General features: G+C 40.3%; 1 protein-coding gene across 1 annotated transcript; it reads left to right on the top strand.

The window, feature by feature from the left end:
- Positions 1–9,974: 9,974 nt before the first annotated feature.
- LOC149949793 (uncharacterized) lies at positions 9,975–11,956 on the top strand. The gene is made up of 3 exons (XM_090169502.1): positions 9,975–10,906; positions 10,955–11,183; positions 11,228–11,956. The coding sequence occupies exons 1-3, from the start codon at positions 9,975–9,977 to the stop codon at positions 11,954–11,956; spliced, it is 1,890 nt and encodes a 629-aa protein (XP_090025628.1).
- Positions 11,957–12,160: the final 204 nt, after the last annotated feature.

Here is a 12,160-nt window from a genome sequence, read left to right on the forward strand (position 1 = left end):
AATTTTTTATCTCGCACCTAGTGGTCGAAAAATAATTTTTCAAAATTGGTGAAAAACATTACCGAAAACGCTCAAATTTCTCAAACTGATGTCCCCCGGTATAGAGAATTGACCTTCCAAATTTGAAATCGGTACTATAAATAGTTTTTGAAAAAAAAACACTTTTCCGAGCAAAAAAAAAGACCCTGTATAGAGTGTCTCTTGTGGCTAGTTATCAGTAAACGTTTTGCATATAAAGAATAAGACGTGTCATACTTATGTAACAATATTATTAACTAATGGTATTATTAGCTATTTTTACTACATTTATTTACAATATTTATTTATTCTGTGTTACTATTTACTAAGTTGCGACTAATCGGGCCGATTAGATATTATTGAACCTTGGAATCTATAGCCGACATATTCAGACATTAGAATAATATTAGTTAATTCAAAAGCATTGAATTGGCGGCTTGGCCCGATTCATAAAATCCTATTTGGCTCTGCAAACCTTTTTTCCCACTTTGGGCTTTTTTTTTTCAACACTGCCCATTCCAGACAGCAAGGGCGCCACTTACTCGTTACTGCACCTGACAAAAATATTAAAATAGGGGGACAGTCGATGGAGGGTTTTTTCTATTTAGCATCGAACCCATTTTCTTCATTCTCGCAGTTTTCAATTTCAACAATAGCGTGTACTTCTTAACGTCATATGACGGGGGGTCAACGCCAGAATTCCGAACTGACGCCAATGAGTCGCCCCTCCCTTGGGTCTTAGCCAATGCTAGGGCAATTTCGAAGTTTCCTATACTTATACCTCGCTTCGTAATCCTTTCTACAATAATAGTATAAATAGTAGGTTCCTTTCTCATTTCGTTACAGTTTCTTGTCGACTTTTCTCAAGTCTGCGTCTTTCGATTCGTATTTCGGTCCTTCCTTAGTTTAATTTTTTCGTGTTTTTTGCTTTAGCTGTTCATAATTTTTCTCGCCTTCGAAGTTTAATTTTTTCGAGTCCATAGTTTTGGAGTTATAGTACTTCGACTGTGGCTTGAGTTTTTTTATTCAGTTTCAGGCTTTAAGTTCGCTTCCGTATTTTACAAGATGAACACTTTCTAATGACATACGAAGTTCCACGGTGGATCCTTTTTTTTTCAAAATGTTCCATTGTGGGGCATTAGCGGTGTTCATTGCCTCCTCGTTTGGCGTATGTCTGTAACTAATTTTGGTTTCGTTTCATTGTTAAGAAACATATGCATACCAAATTAGGCGAAAATGACACGATCCACACAATTTTTTTTGAGAATCTTTGTAGGTATCAATTATTGAAATACTTCCAATATTGTATATAAAGTGTAACATCGTAAGCAATAAAAACAGAAAAATGTAAAGAAAATATTTGTGTGTAAGTTATTACAAGTTCAAATAGAAATCCCCCCCCCCCCCCAGAAATAAAATAACGCCCTTTTGAAGTTCGGAAGAATGATGTAATTTTTATCGTAATCGTCAGTCGTTACATTTGGATCGCTTTCGCGCGACACAGATGTTTACAGCATAGTGATTATAGCCTACTGTCTATTGTAACTTTAAATAGGTTACCTTGGTAATGCCACCCCCCTTATTCCTTGTTCATACTCACCGGCAGCCAGCGGGTCCCCACTCCCCACATGCTGAGCTTGACGGTGATCGTTGACAGCTTCTTCACTGTTGATTTTTGTTACCCGCACAAACTAGACATTAGAATTATTCAAACATTTTTATTATTTCTAAAATTCGGTGTGAAATAAAAACGAAAAGAACGCTATTAGTTTCAAAACCAGGTATCTAAAAAATATTATTTAAATTGGAAAAAAAATTATAACGTAATGCTTTTTAAAAATGGAAAATAATCGATAACTTTGTAACTATACATTGGCCGCTATTTGTAATATTTATATTTTTAGTGTAAAGGAAGTTTGAAAAACGGCAAAAAAGAAAATTCGCGTAAATCGAGTTACCTCAATTTGGAACTAAAACAGTTTTAATATTGGCACAGGCTGGCCATTATATTAATTCCAACCCCTCCCTTTTTTTCTGAAAAAAATTATTATTTAAAAACCGTGAATCTTCGCAATTAGCTTGATCATTTGATGATATGGTTATTTTGGTCGATGTCATAAACAATGGACAAAATCGAAGATGGTTATATGCAAAGATATTGTATTATATTTTACATATACATTAAAAATAATCTTATTATTAACTTGTTCATACCGTCAAATGTGAAGTTTAATTTTTGAAATGTTTGCTCTTCGCGATTTACCGTAAACGAACTCTGTCGTCGTTCACTGTGAATAAAATCCCGGTGTAGGTAGTCAGGAGCGGCGTTAGGGGTAGGCAACCCGAGCTATAGCCTACTTTTGTGTTCAAATAGGGGCCCACAAATCGATCTGACGGGGCCACATCAAGTCGATTTTTAAATTCAAATAAAATATGTGATGATAGTTAATACTGTAAAATTTTAAAAACCGCACTAATATCAAATAATAAATAAATTACCTGAATTTGCAAAATTTAATTTTAAGTCCAATATTGAGGAACAGGGGGCCCACAAATGATAAACATTATTAGCCTACACCTAAGAATCTTCTGGCACCGCCCCTGTAGGTAGTTGCTAAAACTGTCTATTAAATTCTGGAGATTTACAAATGAGTTGGATTAGGGGTTAGTAAATGTCCACTTGTTTTTATGGTACCGATCATTAATTTAAGTTGAGAGCGCGCTAATATTTTCCTTTAAAGTAGCGCGAGCCACAATCCCCTAAAAATGAAGAAACGCGTACCGCGTAGCCCATTTCACCTGCCAAGTTTGTCAAGACCAAAAGAATGTATACTAGCGCTTATTGTTATAATTTGTGGCTTTTAATATTTAATAAAGCTCTTTAAACACTAAACGGAATATTTGCAGTCTAGTTTATCGTTGGATAAATTCGGAAGAACCTTTGAATTTTATTCAATCGGAGATATCATTAACTCCCGACGTTTAGAGTACCCTTCATTTTATTAATAAAAAAAGTAAATAATAAACCCATAGCCGAGTAATAGTTTAATGTTTGATTTTTGAAATTTTTTCTCGCCGCGCTGTGAGCGATTTGCGTAAACGAACTTTACCGTCGCTCACCATGATCAAAATCCGCTCGTAGCTAGCGCTCAAATCTGAGCGAACTATTCCTTCTCTCGGTAATTTTCCCTCAACGCTGCGTCAGCGCTTTCTACTGAGGGTACTAACGCGTCGCTTAAAAGTGAGGGGGCTATTCCGACGATCGGGAGATCTCGCTCAGCGCGCGGTGAGCGCTTAAAAGTGAGGGAACTAACCCGTCGAGGGGAGAATCTCCCTCAGCGCGCCGTCAGCCATCAACGCCGGAGCGAACTATTCGGCGCTCGCCCAGAGGCTTCTCAATTAGAGATAGAGAAAATAAACTCGTTTGCCTTGAGTACTCGCTCACTTGAGCAAGCCGTGTTTAAAACTCTATATGCTCATTTTTCCGAACGCTCGCAACTTTTTGCCCACCTCTGCTCCAGGACAGCGCCGTTAACATGGGCCCCTATGGTAGACCTTTGCTTATGGGGACCTTATGATAGGCTTATGATTTAGCTTATAGTCCACTAAATAGAGTATAAGTTGTCTAACTATAACTCTACAATGGCTCTCTGACGACGTTATCATTTGGCTATTTTAAATTTAAGCTTCCTTTGCTATAAATAGATGGCACCACGCTCTCCAGTAAAGTGGCGTTTTTCGAAGAATCGGATAGATTCATGGCCATCTCTAATAACAGGGGCCTTTTCATAATACAGGTGGAAATGATTGAGCTGACAGTATTTATCCCTTCCCTCAAAACCATTAAAAATGGAACTATCTAATACTACCATAAGTAACATAATGATTATAAGGATGACAATTAACAGAAATTATATTACAAATGATTTTCAGAGCTATTTCGCAATCAAGATTTAGCTCCGTACAGAGCAACCCATTGTCTAAATAAGATTTAAACGAAATAATCTACCACCAATGACGATAATACAATAACTCTGTTCTGTTGCAGGTCCAAGGCGGAGCTGGATGAGAGTGTCAGTGTCGAAAAACGTTCGGTACAAAGTTTAAGAAAATTAGCATTAAACCATAAGAATTAACATATTTATTATTGTTGTTCTGTTATTTATGATGCCAGGTTAGTTTGATGGCGATATATATAAGAGAAGACGCGTTTAGATGCCAAATTCGAAAATAAGTATATACCTTCAAAAAATGAAGGGTATATTTTTAATATCGAATTTGGTGTTCAGAATCGAAAAGTCATCGTTATTTTGCCGAAGTAAAGGTTATTTGTTCTGTTGAAAGCGTTTCAATTTTCAATAAGCCTTGGCATTTCCAAATACTTACTATCATCTGCTGGCCTTAGCCTTATCAAGAACGTATATATGTATAAGAACGTTGAACAAAAGTCGCACGTACCATAAGTCGCACGTACCATAAGTCGCACGTATCATAAGTCACACGTATCATAAGTCGCACGTACCATAAGTGCCATGATTTAATCGGGTACAGAATAACTCCGCCCAAAGAACCGCGTGCAGCGCGAGCGCTTGAACTATAAACGGATTTAACCTTAAGGGCGCGCCGCACGCGGTTCTTTGGGCGGAGTTATTCTGTACCCGATTAAATCAAGGCACCAGGCGCCAATTTGATCGTTCAACGTTCTTATACATATATACGTTCTTGGCCTTATTAAAATAATTAGCGTAGGGAGAATAGGAAGAGTCATACTTATAAATATTATGTTACTTTAGTACATGCGACTTATGATACGTGTGACTTATGATACGTGCGACTTATGATACATGCGACATATGATACATGTGACTTATGGTACATGCGACTTATGATACATGCGACATATGATACATGTGACTTATGGTACATGCGACTTATGATACATGCGACATATGATACATATGACTTATGATACGTGTGACTTATGGTACATGCAACTTATGATACATGCCACATATGATACATGCGACATATGATACATGTGACTTATGGTACATGCGACTTATGATACATGCGACATATGATACATGCGACATATGATACATGTGACTTATGGTACATGCGACTTATGATACGTGCGACTTATGATACATGCGACATATGATACATGTGACTTATGGTACATGCGACTTATGATACATGCGACATATGATACATGCGACATATGATACATGTGACTTATGGTACATGCGACTTATGATACGTGCGACTTATGATACATGCGACATATGATACATGTGACTTATGGTACATGCGACTTATGATACATGCGACATATGATACATGTGACTTATGGTACATGCGACTTATGATACATGCGACATATGATACATGCGACATATGATACATGTGACTTATGATACGTGTGACTTATGGTACTTGCGACTTATGATACGTGCGACTTATGGTACATGCGACATACGATACATACGACTTATGGTACATGCGACTTATGATACATGTGACTTATGGTACATGCGACATATGATACATGTGACTTATGGTACATGCGACTTATGATACGTGCGACTTATGATACATGCGACATATGATACATGTGACTTATGGTACATGCGACTTATGATACATGCGACATATGATACATGTGACTTATGGTACATGCGACTTATGATACATGCGACTTATGATACATGCGACATATGATACATGTGACTTATGATACATGCGACTTATGATACATGCGACATATGATACATGTGACTTATGGTACATGCGACTTATGATACATGCGACATATGATACATGCGACATATGATACATGTGACTTATGATACGTGTGACTTATGGTACTTGCGACTTATGATACGTGCGACTTATGGTACATGCGACATACGATACATACGACTTATGGTACATGCGACTTATGATACATGTGACTTATGGTACATGCGACATATGATACATGTGACTTATGGTACATGCGACTTATGATACGTGCGACTTATGATACATGCGACATATGATACATGTGACTTATGGTACATGCGACTTATGATACATGCGACATATGATACATGTGACTTATGGTACATGCGACTTATGATACATGCGACTTATGATACATGCGACATATGATACATGTGACATATGATACATGTGACTTATGGTACATGCGACTTATGATACATGCGACATATGATACATGTGACTTATGATACGTGTGACTTATGATACGTGCGACTTATGATACATGCGACATATGATACATGTGACTTATGGTACATGCGATTTATGATACGTGCGACTTATGATACATGCGACATATGATACATGTGACTTATGGTACATGCGACTTATGATACGTGCGACTTATGATACATGCGACATATGATACATGTGACTTATGGTACATGCGACTTATGATACATGTGACATATGATACATGTGACTTATGGTACATGCGACTTATGATACATGCGACATATGATACATGCGACATATGATACATGTGACTTATGGTACATGCGACTTATGATACATGCGACATATGATACGTGCGACATATGATACATGTGACTTATGGTACATGCGACTTATGATACGTGCGACTTATGATACATGTGACTTATGGTACATGCGACATATGATACATGTGACTTATGGTACATGCGACTTATGATACATGCGACATATGATACATGTGACTTATGGTACATGCGACTTATGATACATGCGACATATGATACATGCGACATATGATACATGTGACTTATGGTACATGCGACTTATGATACGTGCGACTTATGATACATGCGACATATGATACATGTGACTTATGGTACATGCGACTTATGATACATGCGACATATGATACATGTGACTTATGGTACATACGACTTATGGTACATGCGACTTATGATACGTGCGACTTATGATACATGCGACATATGATACATGTGACTTATGGTACATGCGACTTATGATACGTGCGACTTATGATACATGCGACATATGATACATGTGACTTATGGTACATGCGACTTATGATACATGCGACATATGATACATGTGACTTATGGTACATGCGACGTATGATACATGCGACTTATGATACATGCGACATATGATACATGTGACTTATGATACATGTGACTTATGGTACATGCGACATATGATACATGTGACTTATGGTACATGCGACTTATGATACATGCGACATATGATACATGTGACTTATGGTACATGCGACTTATGATACATGCGACATATGATACGTGCGACTTATGATACATGTGACTTATGGTACATGCGACATATGATACATGTGACTTATGGTACATGCGACTTATGATACATGCGACATATGATACATGTGACTTATGGTACATGCGACTTATGATACATGCGACATATGATACATGCGACATATGATACATGTGACTTATGGTACTTGCGACTTATGATACGTGCGACTTATGGTACATGCGACATACGATACATACGACTTATGGTACATGCGACTTATGATACATGTGACTTATGGTACATGCGACATATGATACATGTGACTTATGGTACATGCGACTTATGATACGTGCGACTTATGATACATGCGACATATGATACATGTGACTTATGGTACATGCGACTTATGATACGTGCGACTTATGATACATGCGACATATGATACATGTGACTTATGGTACATGCGACTTATGATACATGCGACATATGATACATGTGACTTATGGTACATGCGACTTATGATACATGCGACTTATGATACATGCGACATATGATACATGTGACTTATGATACATGTGACTTATGGTACATGCGACTTATGATACATGCGACATATGATACATGTGACTTATGGTACATGCGATTTATGATACGTGCGACTTATGATACATGCGACATATGATACATGTGACTTATGGTACATGCGACTTATGATACATGCGACATATGATACATGTGACTTATGATACGTGTGACTTATGATACGTGCGACTTATGATACATGCGACATATGATACATGTGACTTATGGTACATGCGATTTATGATACGTGCGACTTATGATACATGCGACATATGATACATGTGACTTATGGTACATGCGACTTATGATACGTGCGACTTATGATACATGCGACATATGATACATGTGACTTATGGTACATGCGACTTATGATACATGTGACATATGATACATGTGACTTATGGTACATGCGACTTATGATACATGCGACATATGATACATGTGACTTATGATACGTGTGCCTTATGGTACATGCGACTTATGATACATGCGACATATGATACATGCGACATATGATACATGTGACTTATGGTACATGCGACTTATGATACATGCGACATATGATACGTGCGACATATGATACATGTGACTTATGGTACATGCGACTTATGATACGTGCGACTTATGATACATGTGACTTATGGTACATGCGACATATGATGCATGTGACTTATGGTACATGCGACTTATGATACATGCGACATATGATACATGTGACTTATGATACGTGCGACTTATGATACGTGCGACATATGATACATGTGACTTATGGTACATGCGACTTATGATACGTGCGACTTATGATACATGCGACATATGATACATGTGACTTATGGTACATGCGATTTATGATACATGCGACATATGATACATGTGACTTATGATACGTGTGACTTATGGTACATGCGACTTATGATACATGTGACTTATGGTACATGCGACTTATGATACGTGTGACTTATGGTACATGCGACTTATGATACGTGTGACTTATGGTACATGCGACTTATGATACATGTGACTTATGGTACATGCGACTTATGATACATGTGACTTATGGTACATGCGACTTATGATACGTGTGATTTATGATACGTGTGACTTATGGCACATGTGACTTTTGGTACATGTTACTTAAAGTACATGTAACTTATGGTACGTGTTATTTATGGTACAATTAAAAGCATTGAAATCGAACTGCTGAGGATTTCGCTTTAAACGTTTCCTTCCCTTTAAGCAATTTTCGAATCAATGTATTGCTAGTTCCTCTGTATAACTGCCCTCGTAGACCTATGTTAGCATTAGGGACTGTCAACAAATTACGTAACGCAAAACACTGAGTTTTTTCATAACCCCCCTCTCCCCTCGTAACTTAAAGGGAATATAACCTGCAAAGTAATCTTTATGGAAGACCCCTTCAATTTTTCAAATTTCCCTGTACAGTGGCGCCAAACATTTTTAAAGGCCAGAGCTGCAAACGTTGGTGTTCCACACCAAATACCTGAGGTTATATTCCCTTTAAAGGTAATATAACCTACAAAGCAATCGTTATGGAAGACCCCTTATATTTTACAAATTTATCTGCACAGTGGCGCCAAACCTTTCTAAAGCCAAAGGCAGGAGCGGCGAGAGCTGCAAACGCTGGTGTTCCACACCAAATACCATAAGTCGCACGTACCATAAGTGCCATGATTTAATCGGTTTCAGAATAACTCCGCCCTAAAATTCCACACCAAATACCTGAGGTTTTATTCCCTTTAAACTAGCAATTGAACAGACCACACACCGAAATTACGTCACAAATACTCAAACCCCCTCAATAATAATATCATAAACTTTAAAATTATTAAATTTATTTCAAAACTAAAGTTATTTATTTATTATTTGACCTCTCTTAATCTAATCAAACTATTATTAGTGATAAAAAGTATTAAATTGCGACTGTAAGCTAAAATATTTTGGGTTCTGTTTGGGGAAACGAAGTCGGTTGGTTGCTGAGAGATAAATAACTAAATCACGTTTCTTCGTCGAGCACGTGGCGCCATCTAAGTAGGCTGACCGTTATATTTCGAAAATAAAAGCTTGTCTTGCAGTGTTCCTCGACCTAAAGGATGCCTTCGGCAGTGTCCACCATCAAGCACTGCTCTACAAGCTTCAACGTTGGGGTCTGTCGGGAAATCTTCTTCGTTGGGTGGAGGACTTTCTCAAGGGCAGAACCTTCCAGGTCAGAGTTAATGGGGAGCTTTCTGACGTATATCCAGTTAAAAGAGGAGTCCCTAAGGGCAGCTCTATCAGCCCCATCCTCTTCGACGTTATGTTGGACGAGATCCCTCAAATTTGAACACGCAGATGATATCGCAGGTTGGAAGTGTGGACCGGCGCTTCAACCTCTGTACGACTCAATGCAGATAGCGCTTGATGATATCTTGGAGTATGGTTCCAGCTTGGGCCTCAACTTTCAACGCCTCAAGTGCGAATATTTGCTCTTCACCAAAACAAAAGGTCTCCCTCTCCGTCTCGATGGCACCCCATTGACCAAGGTCAGGACGTACCGGTACCTAGGCGTCATTTTTGACGACCGTCTCACGTGGAAACCTTACGTTGAGGCACTTGCTACTTCTTCACTAAAGCGTCTTAACCTCCTGCGTACCGTCTCGGCGACCAATTGGGGAGCGAGTAGGGGGGGGGGGGTGCTCCGGCTCCTGTACACCCATCTTATCCGATCCAGGTTGGACTATTCCAGCCCACTCTACGCGTCCGGTTCCGCCACCTTTCTGGCCATTTTGGATAAAGTACAGAACGCTGCTATTCGAGTCATCCTGGGAGTCCCGCACTCCTCGCCCATAGTACTTATGGAAACGGAGGCGGCAATTCCTCCTTTGAGCGTTTGTCGTTCCATCCTGGACCTTCACACTCTCACGCCATGTGGAGCAGCCGACACGCCAGAATTTTACCCCACTCTCCTCCGCGACAATCTCGCCACTTTGGAAGTCTTTGAACATCACTTCGCACCGGACCGACTCCCTTTCTTGCTTCGTGCGTGGTACTTAACCAGATAGCATAATCTTTCCTGGCTCTTTCATACCTCCAGGAGTCACATCCCACCCACCCCATCTCCTTCTTGGGAACCGCCCACGGTGAAGGTCAGCTCCCGCTGGTTGCATTCTCGCAAAGGCGACCTCTGCTCGGACGCGCTAAGGCAATCTTTCCTCGTGACGCTTGACGCTCTCGCCAAGGATGCGACCATTATCTACACTGACGGTTCTCTCGCTTCGGATTCGGGAATCGCCAGCGCCGCTTTCGCAATTCCATCTCTAGGGGTTGGAGCCCGTTCCTATGTCGATTCCGGTCATCCCATCACCAGATCGAGCTACTCGCCATACAACTAGCTCTTTCCTACGCGTCTGCTCATCTTCACAGCTTTGTGATCGTCTGCTCGGATTCTATGAGTGCCCTCACCATGCTCCATAAGCGCTCTACTGACCCGGTGGTCACGGCAATTCACGATCTCCGCGACAAGTACCCTTACTCGGTGACTCTCCTGTGGTGCCCGGCTCATGTAGGAGTGGAGGGCAACGAAACGGCGGATGGACTTGCGGGGGTCACCGGTCTTCCGCGGCCATCTAAGGTGGATTTCTTTATCCCCGCGACGCTCTCCGAACTGAAGTCAGTGTGCAGCAAGGTCCGGACCACTACTTGGGTTGATTCCTGGAGGACTCGTGCGTCCGCGTACGCTCTCTATCGCGCGAAGCCGAACCCGGGTTCACGCGAAATCACGCGTTTACAGCTTACGCGACGCGATGACACTCTTTTGGCGCGTCTCGGCTATAACCGACTTCCGACAAAGATGCTACTTTTTCGATTCAACCTGTCTCCCACAGACAGTTGCACGAAATGCGGTGCTGTTGACACTGTGGAACACATTCTCTTCGTCTGCCTCGACCAGCTTGCACCTCGGCTGCGTCTACACTCCGCCCTCCACAAGAGGCATCTACCGGTTTCTTTACATGGGGTCCTCAAGGCGGTTCACGCGGGCTTCGCCGAGGTGGTCGCTGCCACCCGCGTCATTCTCCGACGTGCCATTCGGATCTGAGAACTTTTTTCTGACATTCATTGTGTATTTTACTCGGTCGTGTTATATTGTGAGTTTTCATTATTATTTTTTCTCGCTTTTCACTTTTTTTGTGTGTATATATATTTGTATATATTTTCCCTTGGCGCGCTTGGTGTGAAGGCTCTACGCTATATGCACCAATTCCCCACACTATGTTATTCTGCCCCCCCCCCCGCTTTACAA

This window comes from Leiobunum rupestre, chromosome 3 (genome assembly GCF_980474605.1).
Source record: "Leiobunum rupestre chromosome 3, qqLeiRupe1.1.hap1, whole genome shotgun sequence".
Lineage (NCBI taxonomy): Eukaryota > Metazoa > Arthropoda > Arachnida > Opiliones > Sclerosomatidae > Leiobunum > Leiobunum rupestre.